The sequence below is a fragment of the Acomys minous genome, assembly GCF_964271855.1.
Source record: "Acomys minous genome assembly, chromosome: 15".
Taxonomy (NCBI): domain Eukaryota; kingdom Metazoa; phylum Chordata; class Mammalia; order Rodentia; family Muridae; genus Acomys; species Acomys minous.
In genome coordinates this window covers 93,471,041-93,491,899 of record NC_140497.1, presented here as the reverse complement: position 1 = coordinate 93,491,899, position 20,859 = coordinate 93,471,041, and the positions used below count along the sequence as shown (strand labels likewise).

The 20,859-nt window shown below is 48.2% G+C and overlaps 1 protein-coding gene across 6 annotated transcripts in view; it reads right to left on the bottom strand.

Annotated features, from left to right (window-relative positions):
- AFF1 (ALF transcription elongation factor 1) overlaps positions 1 to 20,859 on the bottom strand; it is a 154,449-nt gene that overhangs the window by 77,466 nt on the left and 56,124 nt on the right. The window contains exon 1 of one of the 6 annotated variants that reach the window (XM_084758223.1): positions 16,702 to 17,124. The exons of 4 other annotated variants lie outside the window; for them this stretch is intronic. In XM_084758223.1, the coding sequence (XP_084614349.1) occupies positions 16,702 to 16,718 (17 nt within the window). In that variant the 5' untranslated portion in view covers positions 16,719 to 17,124. Of the gene's footprint in view, positions 1 to 11,944; positions 11,968 to 16,701; positions 17,125 to 20,859 lie in introns of those variants that run through there. One more of the 6 variants, XM_084758226.1, reaches the window with a different exon arrangement.

Sequence of the window (20,859 nt, the reverse complement as noted above, 5' to 3'; positions counted from 1 at the left end):
CACACAACACAAGCCCTCCTTGTAAAACCAGGGCCCTATTGTATTCTCAACACAGTTAAACAGACCGCTGTCTGCTGTGGGTACGACAATACTAAAAAGAGGGACCTTAACCGCTTTTTAAATCAGGCTCTGGGCAAAGCACAGGGCACTTAATCTTATCTGTGTATTATACAAAGCGGAGGAACAAAAATCTGAGAACAAATTATCCATAAAGATGCTTTACAGGGATCCTGGGTGCTTCTTTTCTCTGCCTCTCCCTTGTTAATCTAATTACCCACGCCACACTTGTTTTCACAGAAAGTTTGCTGCTGTAAAAACTAGAGGCAGTTTCTATGCCACAGCACTCCGGTCACTTCACGCAGGAAGAACGGGGACATTGTTGGGGGGGGGGGCCGGGGGGGCTGGAAACGTGCACTGGTGCTTCGTACAGCCACAGCAACAATTACATGTTTCCAAATATTCTCCTTTCCATCATAACCCCAGATCACCTCCTACCACCCGCTGTAATTGGCATCTCCTTAAAGCTAAACAGTGAGCTACTGTTTCTCTGGAACGGTCTCCCTTCATTTACCCTCTGCTGTGTGGTGGTGTGAGCTGCACACAGCTTGCTGGGATTCCTTGGGCTGGATTTTGGCCCAAGCATCAACATTTACATGCAGAATATATCAGCCTTTCTCAAGTACAACCAACGGGCCATTCACTTGCATAAAACAAGGGGTGTTTTTTAATCCCAACAAAGCATCCTACATTTGTCACTGAGAAACTAAAATCTGAAGAAAGCTCATGACTAGGTGAGGTGCGTTCTTTAGGAGGATTCAAGAGACTGTGCCCTTGATAGTGTGTTAACAGCCATGCCTCATCTCTCTCAGAAAAACAGAAGCTCGTACAGCTGTCGTAAATGAACAAAAAACAAACATACAAAATTATCAAGTGCACGTGCTATGATTAAAAAGTATGATTATAAAATATTTGTCGTTGAATACAATGGCACCTTGACTATTACACATAACACTTAACTTATTCGGGTACATAAATAAATTTGTCTATAGTTTCCCTGTACTTTAACACACTTAGGCCTCAGAGCGACAAACAGAAAACGCACTTATTTCCGGGAAATATACTTTTTTTTTAATGTGCTAGACCTAAGGATATTAGATTCTACACCCTGCAGAAACACACAAAGAAAGGGAAAAGATGTACTGCCTCACAGTTGGAGCTGGTTACAGTGCAGAGGGATGAAACCCTGAGGAGACTGGGTGACTGTGCTGCCGCGTACAGACATCTGAACTGGGTCTTGAAAGATGAGCAGAAGTTTCCAGGCAGAGAAGGGGCCCCATGAGCCCTGGAGCAAGCGCTGTGAAGAATTATCATTCGCCAGGGGCTGTTTGTACCTACCTGGGCCCAACCCCCAACTCACATGGCTCACCGATTGAAAGGGGGCCCAGTAATTTGTGGGGATGACAGCATCTCACAGACACTCGCTATACTAGGATACTCAACAACCCACCCCAACGACCTGCAGCCCTCTCCAGCCACAAGCCGTGACCTCAAGTGACTGCACATACCACACTGTCCTGGAAGTCAGAATTTCAAAGGAAATAAAGCTAACTGGGGCCTCAGATGATGACACAAAAAACAATCACTGCTATAAAGTCCCTTTTCTCCGATGCTAAGCAGGCTCCTCTGGGCTATGAATGGCTCAGAGCTGGACCTCACAGCAGACAGTTTTACACAGAGCCTTGCTGCGCAGACCTGGCGCGATTTCGTACTCCAAATGACTTTATGCTTTTTTTTTTCTTTTTAAAGATATAATTATTTTTAGTGTATGGGTGTTTTGCCTTATATATGTCTTTGCACTATGGGCATGCAGTGCCTGTGAAGGCCAGCAGGGGGTGTCAGATCCCCTGGAAATAGAGCCATAGGTCATTGTTAGCCATCACGGGTGCTGGGAATCAAAAGTGGGCCCCAGGGAGGAGCAGCCAGTGCTCATAAAATTCTAAGCATCTCTTCAGCACGTGATTTCTTTTAAATTCATTTTAAGACTTTTCATTTTTTAAAAAGTAGGTACCGCTTTGGAAATAATTTCCTCTGGAATATTCTGTCTTGCAGTGAAATTCTTGACTTGAAGAAAAGGCTACAAATCTCCCAGTGTATTTCTATCTCCTCTAAACAGCTTCCTCTGGCCCCCTCATCCCTGAAGATGAGCAAGGCAAGGTTGCGTGCGGGGAAGCGAGTCAGGCTGGCCTCAGGCCCCATGTGATGGCAGGAGGCCGCTCCCCCACCCCCAGCATCTCCTGTGCTTACCTGGCACCTATCGGTAGATCCACAGCCAGGAGCCGTGTGTATTAGAGGAAGTGGGAAGGCGCATGAGGTGTAAAACCATCCTAGTCATCGGCTCTGGCTGAGCTTTAAGCAGGAGAATACATTTTATAACATATTAAAATCTTTTACATGGGGGAGGGGGAGGGAGGCAGAGCCTAAGAAAGCAGATCTGTGATTGAAACTGCAAAGGCCCAGGGAATCCCCCCAACCCTCCTAACCATGCCTCCAGCAGACCACAGTGGTCTTTGGAAAATATGAAGAATCAAGACAGCTGCCTGCCGTTAAAAAAAAAAAGTCAGAACTCGTGTTCAGAAATGTCTGGGAGGCAGCACCGCTAGGTCTGAATTAAACCTCCTTTCCAATAAGGAGCAAGTGTCTCATGCTCTGAACACCTCCTTTCCCCTCGCCAGTCCTTGGGGAGACCCCTGCTTCCCAAGAGTCAGAGACTCAACTGCTCCCCCGCAGATGAGTGTGTGGAACGTTCTACTGACTGCGGAGTGGAACAAAGGACACAGGTAACAGCATCTGATAACCTGCCTGACAAATTACAACTTGCCCAACTTCAGCTTGTGGCCCCTGCTTATCTAGAGATGCACTCCCAGATGTTGCCTCGAAGGGCACTAGGACACTCCCACACTTATCTCATCCTGGCCCAAAGAGGAAGGCTCTGAAAACAAGCCCTGAGCTCAAAAATCAAAGGACCAACCTACACAGAAGGATGACATCAACTGACCCTGCTCCTTCCCTGGGGCCCTGTCTGCCTGCCCACAGCATCAGTTAACACACGCACGGCACAGCCAAGTCATCCTACTGTTCACGCAATAAGTTAATTCTTTGTTTTGACTTGTTTTTCCGGCACCAAATGCTGAACCCACTGCCTTGAACGTGCTGGGAAAGTGCTCCACCACCAAGGTAGGGCTCCAATACTCTGTTTATTTTATAATTTGAGAAAAGGCCTCCCAAGTTTTCATGGCTGGGCTCCAAAGTCCAGGCTGGCCTTGAACTTACAATCATTCTACCTCAACCAGGGCCAACAGGCCCAGCAAATGAATCTGGTCTTCTGTGTGCATTTTGCTGCTTTAAAGTACTTGATAGGGTCGGTCTTCACTGGCGATTGGGGGGAGGAGAGAAGCGAGGGACGGAGGGGAGGAGGAGGAGGAGGAGAAAGGCAGAAAGGCTTTGGAGTGAAACTGCTCCTGTTTTCTTTATGAATTCCTAGCTCTAGCTCAGAGGGAATTTTAGTTGTGAAAGTCATGGAAGATAGTTTTACAACTACGCTCACTAAATCCTAAGAGAGTCAAAAATACCAGTAACTTAGGGTTGAAGGAGTAAATGGCTCCGTGGTTCAGAGCACTGGCTACTCTTCCAGGACCCAGGTTTGATTCCAGGCAGCACAGATGCAGGGTCTGGCGCTCTCTTCTGTCTTCTCCGGCACCAGGCAGTCACATGTGGCACAAAATACAGTCAAAACACTCACACAAAAATATTGTTTTTCATTATACTACATGTGTTTCTCTAGATTAAAAAATACTAGCAACTGAATGAAAACAAAAACTGCACAAGAATTCTTAGTAAAAAAAAAAAAAAGAAGCCAGGTAAAGAAAATGTACCAACAAATTAAAAATTAAAAAAGAAAGAAAGAAAGAAAGAAAAGAAAATGTGTTTCTAAGTGTTCTAAGACCTCAAGAATTCACCCACAGGATCCGCAACCAATAAATAAATGGACGGAAAGATGGATGAGGCCTGTTATGAAGAATTTATAACATCACACATATTGTTTATATTTATTTTGTTGTCGTTATTTGAGACAGGGACTAACTATATGCAGTTTTGGCTATTCTCCAAATCCCAGAGATCTGCCAGCCTCTGCCTCCTGAGTGTTGGGATTAAAGGCAGGCAAAGCCAAACCTCAGTCATTGTATTGCTTTTTTAAAAACAGAAATAACACCATTCAAGGAAAAAAAAAAACAGCAGGTATAGTAGGTTTGCTAGTGTTTTAATCCCCTTCCCACATAGATACCAAAAAAAAAAAAAAAGAAAGAAAGAAAGAAAGAAAGAAGATGGAAATAGTTCTTTGCTGTCAAAACATTCCAGTGCATTTTAAGGTGTGTCTCTCTTTGCATATTTTAGGAGGAAAAAAAACTATATGTCTAAGCTTTAGTTAATGACATATATGCTAAGACATTTAGGATAAAGTATATGACACAACAATTTAAACAAGTATAAAAACAGTAAATATATTAACAGTCGGCTTCCGTGACCACGCCATGAGTTCACGGTAACAGGACTTTCCCTTGTGAGGTCCATTCAGCCCGAGTGTTTGGAAGCTTTACATGAACCGCTCGGATACGCTTGGGACCGAGGCCACAGGTGCGGTGCCTGTCCCCGCCTGGCCACTCTGCTCATTCATCTCACGTCTTATCAGTAGGGAGGTTTATCTACCAGATTTATAGTGAACCTGTATAGGGAGAGAAAAACAGTAGCCGGGAACTGGCCAATGAGCGCTGGCCAGGCAGGAAGTGGGGTTGCAACTGGCCAATGAGCGCTGGCCAAGCAGGAACTGGGTTGCACGGGCCTGTGTCTGTGATCATGATGCAAGCTGGGTGCTTTCTCTGGCTTGGTTTTGGGAATTGTGCCTGTTTGATAATGGCCTCTCACTTAGCCCTAGCTAAGCCTCCAGAGCACAGGGGTCGCCATGCTTGGCTTTGCTGTGAGGTACAGCTCTCCGGGGAAGCGAGGAGCCTGAATTCACTTTCCCTTGCTGCCTTACCCCAATCTTATTTATTAAAAATCACGATTTTTCCCCCTACTTGGGAATTACATGTTTGTGAGACTTCACAAAATTAATCCCCTCTGGCTCGTGCCCTATTTCTTCACCTTCTGGTTTAACGCCTCTAAAGCAACCATCAGAATTGCATTTCCTTCTTCATATTTCAAAGGGGTTTCCCTGCACGCCCTAATATATGCACATGAGCGCGCGCGCGCGCGCGCGCGCACACACACACACACACGCGCGCGCACACACACACATACACCCTCTACCCAGCCAGTGAGCTTGTCCTTTAAGGAAGGTGTGAAGCCTACAGTTAATTATCTGGCTTGTGTCATACCTGCTAGCTAGCCAACAAAATCCCTATTTTTAAGCATCACTTCATACAGGCCCTGCCTTTCAGAGTGTCAAAGTTCACCTTTACAAAGTATCCCTAAAGAATTCCTCCCCCAAGCCCGGCATGGTGGCGCAAACCTATGCTCCCAACACTCAGGGAGGGAGAGGCAGGTGGATCTCTGCCAGCCTGGTCTACAAAGAGAGTGCAGGCCACCCAGGGCTCTGTTACACAAAGAAACGCTGTCTGGAAAAAAACAACAACAACAAAAAATAAGAAAGAAAGAAAAAGAAAGAAAGAAAGAAAGAAAGAAAGAAAGAAAAAATCTTCCCCCAGGCTGGAAGATGGTTCAGTAAGAACACAAAGATCTGAGTTCAAATCTCCAGCACCCATGTGAAATGCCACGTGGGCTGAGCACCTATTACCCTAGCACAGGGAGGGAGACAGCTGCTCTGGAGAGTTTGCTGGCAGCCAGCCTAGCTGAAAATGCCAAACAATTCTGTGGGAGACCCTGTCAAGGGAAAAGACGGAAAGCCGGAGGAGGATGGCAGAAGTAAAGTGCGACGCTGCTCACACCACACTTTGGAGCACTCTTCTGCCAAAAGTCACATTTAAATCACCAGTGACATTTGATCAGACAGTTGCAGTTTCCTTCATGGCTGGCAAGAGCAGGGGCACATTTCTACTGCTCTCTGGTAAAACTGAGGCTAACAGGACTCCTCCTATCTCCATGGTGCCTTTTCAACCTCATGTAAACCTACAAGGAACGTGGCAACCCTGATTCAAGCTGTAACGTTCTGAAAAACAGGATGAGGTTTTCCAAATTTGTGAGAAAAGCATCCTATTAAACGGCCGCAAGTTTCCTGACAAAGCACTCAAGTTCATATGCAAAGACACACATACACAGTAAAGTTCCATGACAATTCTCCAATCAGGGGTTCAGGGGTTAAGACCAAGTCCTGCTCTAGCAGAGGCAGAGGCAGACGGATTGCTGGCAGTTCAAGGCCAGCCTGGTCAACAAAGCGAGTAGCGAACAGCCAGGGCTATACAGAGAAACCCTGTCTTGAAAAACCAAAACAACAACAGCAAAATAAAAGATTACCTCAAATCTTCTCGGAGACACAATAGTCCCCAACAGGTCATTCAGAGGGCATAAGCCAGGAGAGCAAGAGAGCAATACCTGTCTTTAGCCTCGGCACTCAGGGGGCCTAGGGGCAGGAGAATGGCAAGTGTAAAGCCAACCTCAGCTACAAAGTGTCTTCAAAAAGAGGAGGAAGAACTGTTACTGGCATCTATGCACCAGAAACTTTCCTCAAAGGACCAGATTGATGGCTCATCAATTAAAAGCACTGACTGATCCTTCTGGGTTCACTTCCCAGAGCCACAGTTCTCAGTCTCTCCAGTTCCGGGGATCCAATGCCCTCTTGTGGCCTGTGCAAGCACTGCACACATATGGTGTACAGACATGAGTGCAGACAAAAACATTCATACGCATAAAAAACCAAAAGTTTAAAAAAAAAGATATTTCTATTAATGGTATGCGCCTTTTAGTCATCTCTCAAACCATGGCAGAACAACAGATGTTTTTCCTATAACTTACTTCTCTAAGACGGGTAGGTATGCTGTCTAAAGATAAAGAAAAAGCATTATTTTTATAAGCTTATGAGGCATTCACTTTAAAACATAGGATACGCCGCAAAAGGTCCGCAATTCACTTGAAAGTGGCAGCAGGGCAGAGGCAGGGGGAGACAGAGTGGTGGGCAGGGGCTCTCTAGCCAGAAGGTCAAAACTCACAGTTCCTGCTACAGTGTCGTGTGATCACATCACAGGAAGCCACAGAACGCTGAGAAACAGCTACTTGCAACATGTACCTCCTTCTTTCTGAGACACAGAGGCAGAGCCTGTGACATCCTGCTCTTCCAGGCCAACCTCCCTTGATGCGTCTCCGTGAGCTTTCATTAGGTAACATTAAGAAAGAAAGAAAGAAAGAAAAAGAAAGAAAGAAAGAAAGAAAGAAGCAAGCATCGTAACCAGTAGCGGCCCCACTTCCTTATTGAATATCATGTGATCAACAACAGGACACCTTTTGTGCCTTTGTGTCACACGATGGAAGTCCCTGCTGCGTCACCAATGGGAAGGCTATACCTGCCCACAGGAACACAGGCCCCACCATTGCCTTCACAGTGATTAACTCGTAAGACAAAGACTTAAGATGGTAGAAGCCTTCAGAGCCAATTAAAAGGACAGAAAAGAAATCTGCAGCCAACAGGAGCGCAAAGTCCTGGGTCCAAAATCTGTGCCTCACTTGCCGAACTGGAAAAGGCCAAGGCCGAATGGGCTCGCTAGTGAGCGAGTTAGACATACACTGCGTGAGTATTTGTACATAAATATAACTTTAAAACTTGCCCTTCAAGCCGGGGCAGTGATGGCGCATGCCTTTAATCCCAGCACTCGGGAGGCAGAGGCAGGTAGATCCCTGTGAGTTCGAGGCCAGCCTGGTCTACAATGCGAGTCCAGAACAGCCAAGGTTACACAGAGAAACCGTCTCAAAAAAACAAAAAACAAACAAACAAAACAAAAACCAAAAAAACTTGTCCTTCAAAAAAATAAGTAAAATCCTCAGAAGCCTTCCTCCTATGGTCAATCCCATGCCACTTATTAAGGCAATTAAAAATCAAAATCAGGGAGGGCTGGAGAGGTGGCTCAGCAGCAACAGCACCACTGGCTGCTCTTCTAGAGGACATGGCTACAATTCCCAGCACCCAGGGGGCAGCTGGCAGCCATCTGTAACTCCAGTCCCAAGGGGTCTGATGCCCTCTTCCTGTCCTCTGTTGGCACTGCATAATGCAGGCAAAAAATCCATATACACAAAATAAATGACGAGGGAGAGAAAAACCAACAAACCATGCAGTTTACATGAGTGAACTTCTACAGAAATGAGTGCACATCTCAATAAAGCCACTTTAAAAAAAAAAAAAAAAGGACAGATCATAAAATGTGATGTAACACAGGAAAAATAGGAGCTGAGTGACAGCCGTGCCTTACTAAAGCATCAGTCCCTAAGACTGCAGGTGCCTGCACTCGGAGCACTGCCCAGGAAGGGGGAACAGGAGAATGGCTCGGTGGCAAAGCTCTTGCCTAGCCTGGCAGAGGCCACGGGCGGGTGGAATGCCACACCTTCAGCAGCGCCGGGGAAAATGGTGGACCACAGAACAAATCAAGTTTTATGGTAGCCATGGAAAAGTTCCGGAAATTATCTAGAGACTACAAATTAAACTGAAAGACAAATGGGTCTGGCAACTGTCACGTCATCCTTAGGCCACCGTGGCGGCTAAGATAAGGATGAAGGCATTTCTAGAAGCAAGTCCTTGCCCCAGAAGCATGGCAGCAAAGGCTTACATACGCTGGCAACGTACACCATTGTTATGGTTACATAGTTTCTGTTTGTTTTTTAGGTTTTGTGAGACAAGGTTTCTCTGTGTAGCCCTGACTGTCCTGAACTACTTTGTAGACCAGGCTGGCCTTGATCCCATAGAGATCCGCCTGCCTCTGCCTCCAGAGTACTAGATACAGGTTTTGGCTTTGTTTGGGGTTGTTGTTGTTTTTAATGGCGTTAATAAAGACATAGTCTGTGTCTGAAAGGTCAATGGCAGGGACAGAAGACACAGGTTATTAAGGAAAAACAGAACAATTCTCAAAGCATAGTTGGCAACTCAGTTACTTGAAAGCAAGACGTTAGGGCTTGAGTTAACTCTTAATCCACACATATCCTTAAAAAAAATAAAAACTATTTAAAATCAAGCATATTGTTCCAGTGAGATAAACGTCCTCCTTTGGGGGGGGGGGGAATTAAAACTAAACTAGAAGATTGTGGAGTCCCTCTTATCAATGTTTTGGTAACTCAAACTACCAATTAAGAAGAACCTGTCCATTAGAAATGTCTGTTAGCCAAAGGACCAGAAATAAACATTCCTGCCAAACTGTCACTTTTTCTAGTTCTATGGGAACTGGCTGGTTAATTTTACAGCACTTTTCCATACACTGACCTCCAGAGTGAGTCAGATAGACCTGCACTTTAAGAGTGAGCGATTGGGGGGGAGGGGAGGGGGAAGGAGGTGCAGCTGTAACTAGGGATCCAGACACACTACCCAGGATGCATGTCTCACGGGTGACTGCAGTCTGTCGAGGCCACAAAAACATGTGCACCAAATCAAAATTTAATTATACTGCGCAGCGCCCTTGAGCTGTGCTCCACGTTTCACCAACTTCTTTTTCTGCCAGGCCAGGCCGTCTCCCTGAAGGAGTGCTCCAAGAACTGAAAACACACAGCACCTCCCTCCCTCGTTCGGGGCTTCCTGAATGCTGTTACAGGAAGTGACATGCGCAGTCAGTTTAACACTAACTTCCCAGCGGCGGCCGCTACTTAAGAGTTCCTTACAGATTTATCATGTGTTCAACAACAGGGTGTGCGGATTTGCTTTCGTTCAACACACACACAAACAGCTTTCACCTCAAATTTCATAGCTTGTTCCTAGCCGCCAGCAGGTCCCAGCTGGGCAACTCTTCCGGAGGGCACAACAGCAGCACCTGGGGAGCTGTGGGGGGAGGGGTGCGCGAGAGTGCGGCTCAGCGGCAGGAAGGGAGCCCGCAGGAGGACACCCGGTCCCCGGGAAGCAGCGATCCCCGCTAAGTGCCGCGCACGACCAGCCGCCGCCCTCGGCCATAACCTCCCCTCCCTCACTCAGGGAGCAAATGCAGTCGTACATCTGTGACCAGCACTGTCACAGTACGATCATGGACTGAGGAGGGGTTTGTCCACCCACTCTGCTGTTCTCTGTGCTGGGCGGGAGAGAAAAGTGTAGACCTGAGTCAAGTCTTAAAAAAAAAAAAAAAAAAAAAAAAAGTTAAACTACACTGCGTTTGCAAGACTTCACTAACCAGTTCTGGGAGCTGATGTGCGGGGCTCCGGGGCTCAGGGACAGCAGGGTTCCTTCCACCTAAGCTCCACCCAGGACCTGACCAATCAGTAGCTGGGGGTGGGGGTGGGGGTGGGGGAGCCAAACTGGTGTTAACCAGCACCTTGACGATTCTTGGGTTCAAGCAAGGATGAGGGCCCACACTGCCACTAGCGCACCTAGCACCGCTCCTATGAGCAGAAGAGGAAAGAGAATTGTTGATAGTTTCAGCTGTGGTCAAACTGGGGAGTGTCCTTTTAAAAGAAAAAGCAGGTAAAAAAAAAAAAAAACACGCTAATAAACCCACACAAGAAAAGAGGCCTTTAGTGAGATACCGGCTCTCGGGATCCCGTGTTCACCAGCTAATACCACTGGGTTAAGCTTTAACTCACAGTGGAGCTAGGACAGAGGAAAGTTGGCACGCAGAACATTTGAATTGGACACTCCTCTGTGGACACCGGCAACTGAGCACTCAATATTCAAGTTCATCTTCCTATTTGGTTCCCAAAGATTTTGGACACAAAGATATAGATAGATAGATAGATAGATAGACAGACAGACAGACAGACAGACAGACAGACAGACAGATTGATTTTTTTAAAGACAGGGTCTCTTTTTGTGTAGCCTTGGCTGTCCTGGACTTGCTTTGTAGACCAGGCTGGCCTCGAACTCACAGCAATCCGCCCACCTCTGCCTCCCGAGTGCTGGGATTAAAGGCATGCATTTTTATTTTTCTACTTGAGTCTAAATGTTACTTTTTTTCTCCTGGAACTCTCTTTACATAGACCAACCAGGCTGGCCTGGAGCTAACAGGGGCTGTCTGCCTCTGCCTCTGCCTCCAGAGTACTGTGATTAAAGGCATGCACACCACATCAGCAAATGATACACTGGTATTTGAGGAGACCATGCACTCCACCTGCTCTGCTATTTTGAGAAAAATCAATGCACTGTTATGTCTACATAAACTGAATGACAACCTGAAACAAAGCTTGATTCCCACTTGAGAGAGTAAAAAAGCGGGTGAGCATTTAAAAAGCTAAAGGTTACAGACAGCAGTGAAACAACCGGCCCTGCAAAGAACCAGCACCCCAGCTCTAGGCAGCCGGGCGGTGGAGCCAAGAAACGTCTTGAGCTTTTTCCAAGGAGTGCAAACTATATTTCCACAACACTTTACATTCTGAATTGAAATTTGTGAGCCTTGACACACAAGTGAGTCGAAATGGTCTGAAAACCAAAAAAATCTATATTTATATGCAAAGAAAGGCAGCTGGCTTGTATTGGCTCAGAGCTAGCCAGCTACCAAACCCCTTTCTACAGCTTTTCAGTATATGGAAAAAGACAGAAGTGATAGCACCAAGACAGAAATGTCATCTGAGCTCACATCCGTGACGGAGGGAACGTGTTAAGGGGCATTCATTAACTCTCCTTCTCACAAGTGACGGTCCACCCAGCTGTGGGGCGACTCACTGTGGCAGGGAACCACCTCTCCTGGAGATCATTTCCATTAATTCTGCCAAACAACATCCCCAGAAGAAGCCAGCTGACTAAGAAAAAATGACTCACGGCTCCTGCAGTCTTCGTCTTGGAAAGAACTAGACGTGAGTCAGGAAGCTCGCTGGGCTCCCAGGATGAACTGGCGGGCAGTCCCTGGGCATTTGTCTGTGCCTCTCTTCTCACAGGCACCCCGTGTAAAACAGGCACCATGAGGGAGGGCGGAGACCAGTCAGTCAAGGGGTCACGGAGACCAGTGGGGGAGGGGAGATCACGTATGGGACATATCCTTCCCCTGTCCAAATCTCTTCCTTGAACTACACCTTCCCAGTAATTTCTTATGTTTAATCACAGCCGCTTTGCATTCTGGGTCTTCTTCCAGGTAATCAGTAGCTCCCTAAGTGGGTGTGGGAGGCACAGGGTGGGGCCAAACTGGTTCTGTACCAGTTTAAGGACAGGCCTTTAACAGGACACTTTTCCCTCGCTAGGAGAGACACTAAACAGGGCTTTGCATCCTCTCAGGGGGAAATGCTTGACTTTCCTTCTTAGACTTCGAAGCTTCACTGACCTGTGCTGGCTAGACCTCTACACCCCTCACTGTGTGCGGAGGGCTTCTTTGGGTCTCTGAGGCTCAACCAGCACATGCAATTGTTTCACAAAGAAATAAGTTCAACTAACTGCCCCTGCTACCCAGACGCCAATCTGTAGTTTGTAGGTGTGGGTCGCATTGACTCACACAGCACAAGGTCTTTTTCCCTGGCTGGCCTTGAACTTGCAGCTATCCCCCTGCCTCTGGTTCCCACATGCTGGGATTACAGGGTCTATCACCAAGCCCAGAACGAAGCCTGTTTAGAACTGATTCATTCCTGATGGTAGATTAGGTACAGACTGCATCCTGGAATCCATGGATGACTTCAATGAAGGAACTGGGGGACCAAGCCAGATGCAGGCCTCCCTTTTGTTCTAGCACCGACACTGTTCCTCAGCATAGGACAAGCTCTCTGCAGAGGACAAGGTCCACACCCCGCTGAGTTCACTAGTAGTTCCGTAAGGAACAGCCTCCCCACTGATGGGATTCAGGGGAAACTGTCACTGTGATCTGCAACTGTTTTGTGTCAACCAGATCAAGTTTCTACCAGCTCTCTCAAGGAAGTGTGTTAGGGTGTGTGGTGTTCACGGGTTCTAGGAAGTCCACACCAGACTGGCACGCACCACATCCCTTGCTCTATGTGGGGAGCCGTGCCAAAATCTGCCATGGCAGAATTTGGCATGGCTCCCCATACCTGCTGTGACTAACTCCCAACTCTGATCCTAAGGAAACCATCGAGTGGTAGTTAACAATTGCCTTCCATGTCTAAGAAACCGACCACTGCCACCCTGGCAGCGCGTGCCAGGGCAGGCGGGTAGAGCATAATGAGTCCCAGGCCCAAAAAATGAGAGAGAGGGGGGGGGAGAGAGAGACAGACATACACACACACAGAGAGAGAGAGACAGACAGACAGACACACACACGGGGGGGGGGGGGGGGGGAGAGACAGACACACAGAGAGGGGGGGGGGGAGACCAAAGCAAAACTACCATCAGGGTTTGGGAGGAGGAGGAATATATCACCTTGGTTTTAAAAGTAACTTCTGAGCCCAGAACCATCCAGCCCCCTGGTTCACAACTGACATTAGGAACTCCGGGAGAAAGCAACAGCACCCTGCCTTGAGCCACAGAGAGAAGGGATGGCAAAGCCCATTCCATCAGCATTAAATCAGGAACAGCTGGCTCCTATGCTCACTTTCATTGCTGCAAGAGCCCCATCTAAGTTCCCTCCCACGCACAATGAAACTACCTGGGCTAGGTGTGTTGGTTTTTTTGTTGTTGTTGTTTTGTTTTGTTTTTGCTTTTGTTTTTCCAGACAGGGTTTCTCTGTGTAGCCTTAGGCTGTCCTGGATTCGCTTTGTAGACCAGGCTGGCCTCGAATTCACATCGATCCACCTGCCTCTGCCTCCCAGAGTGCTGGGATTAAAGACACACCAGCCACCACGCCCGGCGGGTCTTAGATTTTTAATTGTGTGTGTGTTTGCCTGTATGTGTGTGTGCTAATTGCTTGCCTGATGTCCAAGGAGGCCAGAGGGTCACTGGATCTCCTGGAAGTAGAGTCCCAGATGGCTGTGAGCCGCGTGGAGGTGCTGGGGACAGAACTCGGCCAGAACAGGTCCTCTGCAGGAGCACCAAGCGCTTTTAACTACTGTGGCTGAACAGTGACCTGTGACTCTCTAAGTACAACAAGCCTGACAATCTAAACCGACTGTCAACAAGAACAAGGAAACCGTCTACAAGACAGTGCTTTCTGCATCACAAAGAACGCCTCAGTTTCTATTAGTACTTTTCACAGAAAATGTGGCCTGGGTTTGGTGGTTCCCTGAAATCCAAAAGTATGCTGAGTCCTTCTCACACATTCTCTCTGAATCTCCGAGATTATCTGCTCTAGCACACAGCACGCCGTCTTCACAAGCTCTGAGTACTCCAGGTGCAGCTGAAGGGTGTTTACAACCTGGTATGTTCTCATCGAGCAGGCTAAAAAAACCACACCGATGGCCTTGTGGTTTTGTGTCTAGCTCCAGAGCATGTGCCAGGTAGAGAGACCAGAGACCAGGGGTGCGCTCAGCAGCCACACTGATGACTTAGATTGAACACGTCACAGGCGAGCAAACTTAGCAGAACACCGAGGTTCTGCAGCTGGCTCTACAGAGGGAACCGTAAGCAGGAAATGCAACACTGTAGCAGCTACGCAGCCCCTGGGGGTCCCCGCACGATGCACCAGTGTGACCTTGGGCAAGAAACACCCTGGCTAGGCCTCAGTTTCCTTAACTAGCAGACAATAAAGCACTTATCTCTTTAGGTGACCAAGGAGGGAATCCAATTACAGCAGCCTATGTGTCTGGCACACACAGTTCCCAGTTTATCTCATTTTACCTCTGACGCTAGCGTAAGGGCTCAGACCCTGGAACAAGGGAACTGAGGTTCAGATCCCCACACTCCGCCAGTGTTAACTATTCTGTAGAAGGCCTTATCCCAGGTTCTGTGCCACGGGCTCCTGAGGCAGTGTGATAAGTAATGGCATCTCAGGATAATGTCTTAAATACATAATTATGTAAGAATACAAAGGAAACAAATTATGTAGAAGAGTATTTACCAAATTATATCACTGACAAAGTAATGGCATAATAGCATCTGTTTCTTTGTTTGTTTGAGAAGATTGGGTTCCCTATGGGTTGTTTTGTTTTATTTTATTTTATTTATTTATTTATTTTGGCTGTTCTGGACTCACCTTGTAGACCAGGGCTGGCATCAAATTCATAGTGATCCAGACTCACCCTGTAGACCAGGCTTTTCTAGAACTCAAGAGATCCGCCTGCCCTGCCTCCCCAGTGGTGGAATTAAAGGCGGCTCCAGCTGCCTGGTTAGAATTGCACGTTTTCATTACTAGCCCAAGAAGATAAACAGTTCCTTAACTTCAAACAAGTGGTAAAGCTTGGGAGACTGGGGACACCTGCAGTCACTGTAATGTCATTATGAAGATCTACAGTTTCTGTTGGTGCTAGGAGCTGGAGGATGGAGATTTGTAGGGGTTTGGGCTATATTCCGTTTGAAGAAATATTAGCATTTAGCCAACGTTTTTAAAGATGCAGCTTCTGTTCCCCTACTCCTTCGCTCCATTAGGATCCCCTTCCTTAGAACACGCAATAAAGACAAAGGCAGAAATTAAGCCGAGTTGAGAGGATTAAACTTGTTTTTAAAGTAGGAAGCGCTTAGGGGGTTTTCTATTTGGAGACCTTCCTTCCTAGAGCGTTTTATCTCTCAGGAAAATTCAAGTCTTATCTACCCAGCCTCTAACGTTTACGCATCTACCGCTCTCGATGATTTTCAGACCCAAAATTAGTTCAGCCCTCCTTCCTGATCCGTCTCCAAAATCACCAGCCTACGTCGAGTATTAGATTGAAGAGCTTTTCGAAAATTGAGAGAACCTATGCAGCCACTGGACTTTCTGGCGCAAAAAAAAAAAAAAAAAAAAAAAGTTTTTAAAAGTTACGCTTCATCCATTTTCCCTGACCACCAACCGCTCGCTGTCAAGACTGGAACGCAATGACACCCAAGAGCCTGAATCTTGGGCAATGAGCGGCGCACGGTCAAGTTTTAAGGTTCTTTCCAAAACTTGCCAACCGGGGAGGAGAAAGCAGGACTTGGTCCTTGCGGTCCAGGGCGCTCCTCTGACAGCAACTGCGGGTTATTAGCCACGCTCCCCTTCACCAAGCGGGCGCGTTCCGGCCTCTGCCTGCTCAGCAGATTCACTCTAGCTGTGCCGTTTTATGTGGAACGGTACATCCTAGCAGGAAAATCTTCATTACTTCACCAGACAAATTCTCCCCCACCCTGTCCTGGGTGAATTCTATTTTCCATTAAGTGCACTTCCAAATTTCTTCTGAAGACACCAAGCAATCGGGCAACGAGGAGAGCCAATGGGGAGTGCAATGAAACGGGGAGTCTATGAAAACCCAGGCTCCGGCAGACGAGCGAAACCAACTTCACTTCCCGAAAAATAACAGCTCTTTGGGGCAGGAGCGGGATCTTTAACTTTACTCTTAACTTTCCGGGCGGTCCCTCGGTCACCCCGGTGCAGAAACTGTTTTCTGCCTGACACTCGCGGGTGAGATAGCAGTGACCCAGCGTCTTCCTGCGGTCCCCGTCCCGGCGCCCCGACACCCCCCCAACCCGTGCCACCCGAGCTCCAGCCCCCGCGGCCGCTCACGGGTCCCGCAAGCGCCCCGCTCCCGCCTCACCTGGAGTGGGCTGCCATGGCTCGGCTCACACAGCCCGGCGTCCGGAGTCCATCAGCGCCCTCCGCCCGGGGGCCCCTCCGCCCGCGCCGCGCTCAGCATCGACCACAGCCGTCGGTGACGCTGCCCGGCGGACGCCCCAGCCCCGCGGACGCTCCGCTCCTGGCCGCTGCGTCCTCAGCGCCGCCTCCGCCCCCTGGAGCCTCGGCTCGCGCCGAGCCTGACGGACATCCGGGCACCGGGGGCCGCCGGGCGAGGCGCACCTCACTCGAGCCCGGGGACCGGCGCTGCCCACCGCCCCGGGGCACTGTCGGGTCGCAGAAGACCACGGGGCGCGTCCCCGCCGCCCGCCGCCGGCTCTCTGCTCCTAGTGCGCCCGCCCTTCGAGAGCGAAGTGCACGGCCCTCGGCTCCCCTCGAGGTGCCCGAGTTCGCCGGGACCCCCCCACGGGCGCTGCGGTGGTACGGCCCGCCTCCTTTTAAGGGCAGCGCTCTCGGCTGGCGCAGCTTCCAGCCCGGCCGTGTGCAAACTCGCGCTGCTGGGACTCTGGTGCTGGGGCTGGCACCTCGGGGTCCTGTTGGTGCGGGGTGGTGCGGGGAGCTGGAGCCGCCGGACTTTCCCCCCCCCCCCCCATTCCCCCACTAGCTGCTTCTGGCCGCCACTGCGGGGCTTGCCATTGGAAACCTCGGGGACCCGCAAGCTACCCTTCTTTAACTTTGCTTTCAGTTTTGAGTCCAGCGCTCAGGGACAAGTGTTTATACAACGACTTCCCTCTTAGGGCAACAAGCGGATTACACAGAAAACAACCATTCAGGGACGTTTCCTAATAAATTAAAAGAATTGCTTCCCCCCTTCCCTCTCCTCCCCCCCCCCCGCCACAAAAAGCAAAAACAAAAACACATGATGCAAACCAGGAATTCCGTAAACGAATCGAAACAATCGAAAGTCGCGTCCAACTCAGACATCAGGAAAGACGCCAAGCTTTGCCTGGGAAGCGGCTAAGAATACGAAGGGCAGAGAGACGAGCGTCCCCGACGACAAAACGAAAACGCTTTTCACCCGATGCACTCACTCCCAGTTCGCCGGGGACTCACCGAGGTATAGGAACTAGCTCTTGTCACCGACAGCCCTGTTCCTAAAGACTTGCAAGATCCCTCGCCAACACTACACTGGAAGGTTTTTCTAGACTTTGGGATTCCCGCCTCGGGTCAGAACCACTTACAGAATAGTACTAGACAATGCTTGTTTGTCTTTCACTAAGCTGGCCTTTATTAGCTTTGATGGTGGGGAGGACTGACGCCTTAGCAGGAATCCGGGCTGTGGCGGCAAACGAGGCCAGTGGCCAGCCAGGGCTTTTTCCCTCCACCACCACCACCACACACGTTAGTGGTTTGGAGAACTCATGTTCTTTAGGAATGCCTTTAATGAAGTAATGAGTCCTTTCATTAAATCTTGACTCTTAAGTGCGGTTTGTTTTATTTTCTCTCTCTCCTCCTCCTTCCCCTCCCCCTCCCCTTACATGGTCTTTGTGACAAAGTGGAAAGTGCACCCGAAGCACTGTTGTGCAGCGAAGGTGACACACAACCTGAACTAGCTGTTTTTCCTCCTGAACTGCCATGTTTCCTTGAAAGAACAAGTCACAGGCTCCTGACTTGGGCAAGTCTTCCTCCAAGGAAAACAACTTCTAGTGCTTATCGAAAAGATAAAGTTTAAGCTTCCAAGCATATGAGGAAGCTTAACAAATGCCACTGTGAGACTGTTTCCCATACTCAAAAGGGACTGGCGGACCGCGGTGGCAGTGATGACTGACTCGAAGACCTGCATCACCTGGGAAGTGAGAGGGTTCTAAATGACAAAACATGATAGCACAAAGTCGCACATGAGTGGCTGGAGGAGAGACGGCTCAGCCGCTCTTCCGCACGACCCACGTCCGATTTCCACCATCCACACTGTAGCTCTGAACTCCAATCCCAAGGGATCCGAAGGCCTCTTTTGACCTTTGCTGGCATCGGGCAACATGTGCCATACAGACACACAGGCAGGCAAAGCACCATTCATACAAAAATAATAATAATAAGTAAATAAAAACTTAGGAAACGATAGCTGAGTAGGTGAAAAATCCGCTTGAAAGTTTGTGAAAGATGATAGGCTACACAAAGAAACCCTGGTTTTTTGCAAACAAACAAACAAACAAACAACACACAGACATACAATCTGACTCCTTTTCAGAAATACACAGTAGTTATATGAAAACGCTGAAACCATTTTATAAAGGACTTATACACCAACTGTGATTACTTATTCTATAAACAAAATAGTCTCAGGTATAAAACTAGAGAAAATATCATTCATTCAAAAATCTCCTTTTGGAGCCGGGTGTGGTGGCACACGCCTTTAATCCCAGCGCTTGGGAGGCAGAGGCAGGTAGATCTCTGTGAGTTTAAGGCCAGCCTGGTCTGCAAAGTGAGTCCAGGACAGTCAGGGCTGTCACACAGAGAAACCCTATCTTAAAAAGCAAACAAGCAAACAAACAAACAAAATGAAATCTCCTTTTGGGATGGACTATAAATGTCATTAGTATTAAACCTAGAAGAAAGGTCTATCTGGGGGAAACTAGCATTTAAACACCTTCCCTTCTGCATGGAGTTACTCCTAGTTTTTATCTTGCAGAGTTGTTCTAAAAGAAAACTGTGGGGGACAAATATAAGTTGGACACAGTAGGATATACTTGCAAGCCAGCAGCAGTCAGGAGGCAAAGGCTGGCCTGGCAGATTTCCCGAGTACCAGGCCAGCTAGGTCACACGGTGGAGATCTGTGAGACTGACTAAAACAGGTTTTTTACATTTCTTTTCGGGATGGCTGCGCGCCTTGGCAGAGCTTGTCTAACTATGCCAAGACTCTGTGTTTGATCTCCACATCACAAGTAAAGAAAGAAAGAAAAAAAAAGAGCAACTGCACGCACGCTCTCAACTGATAGTTGTTGACACAATTAAATATGTGACCATGAAAACACACACAGCATGAATCTGCCCATAGAGCTGGGATAGGATGAAGCCGACCTGATGGTCTCTCGGATCTGAGTGGTTTGTAATGGAAGTCAGCTGATCTGAGGTGGAGGGGGATGTCTCTAGTGGTCCTAAAGCAAGCATACTAGAAGGAGGAGCAGGAGGAGACAGCCTGTGAGGCTGTGACTGAAAAGGCCATTTCAACATTGTTACTGCCTAGTGTTTAAAATCACCACTGTATCCGGGCGATGGTGGCGCATGCCTTTAATACCAGCACTCGGGAGGCAGAAGCAGGCAGATCGCTGTGAGTTCGAGGCCAGCCTGGTCTACAAAGCGAGTCCAGGACAGTCAAGGCCACACAGAGAAACCTTGTCTCGAAAAACCAAGAAAATAAAAAATAAAAAAGAGAAAGTCTATTGGATAATAAGGCATCTCTACATTTTAACTTTTAAGTGAATCAATTATTGATTAGGACAGAGTCTTGTATGTCATTTTGGCTGGCTAGGAACTTGCCGTGTAAAATAAACCAGGCTGGCCTCAAAGTGATCCACCTGCCTCTGCCTCCGAGGGCTGGAGCTAAAGTTGTGCTCCATTCAGGCCAGCTGGACGTGGCCTCCATCCTCGGGCTTCCAAGATGACTACCAGAGCGAGCCTCGTGGAGGTACAAACTCCTTCATCACAAAAGACAAAGAATTCTGCGCTCGCAAAGCTTAGTGAGGCTTGTTTAGAATTAGTCCCATACAGTGGTGATTTTAGGTTTGTTTTCTTTTTTTGGAGACAGGGTTTCTCTGTGCAGCCTTGACTGTCCTGGACTTAACTTTGTAGACCAGGTTGGCCTTGAACTCACATCAATCTTCCTGCCTCTGCCTCCCTAGTGCTGGGATTAAAGGCATGCACCACCACGCCCTGGTCTGGAATGCTTTAAATATGCACCTAAAAATCTATTTGTGTGCTTTATCAAATACACAGTGCAGTGATGGCTCTGACTTTCCTCTCATTCTCTCTCCTTTTCCATCCTTCCCACCCCTTACCTCTCTCCTCTGTTCTCTTCCCTCTTGCTGCTCTCTCTTCTGGCTTTTTCTGCACAGGATCTCTTGTAGCCTAGGGTCCCTCCAACTGGCTGTGCTGCCCAGTACGGCTTTAAACTGCTGCTGAC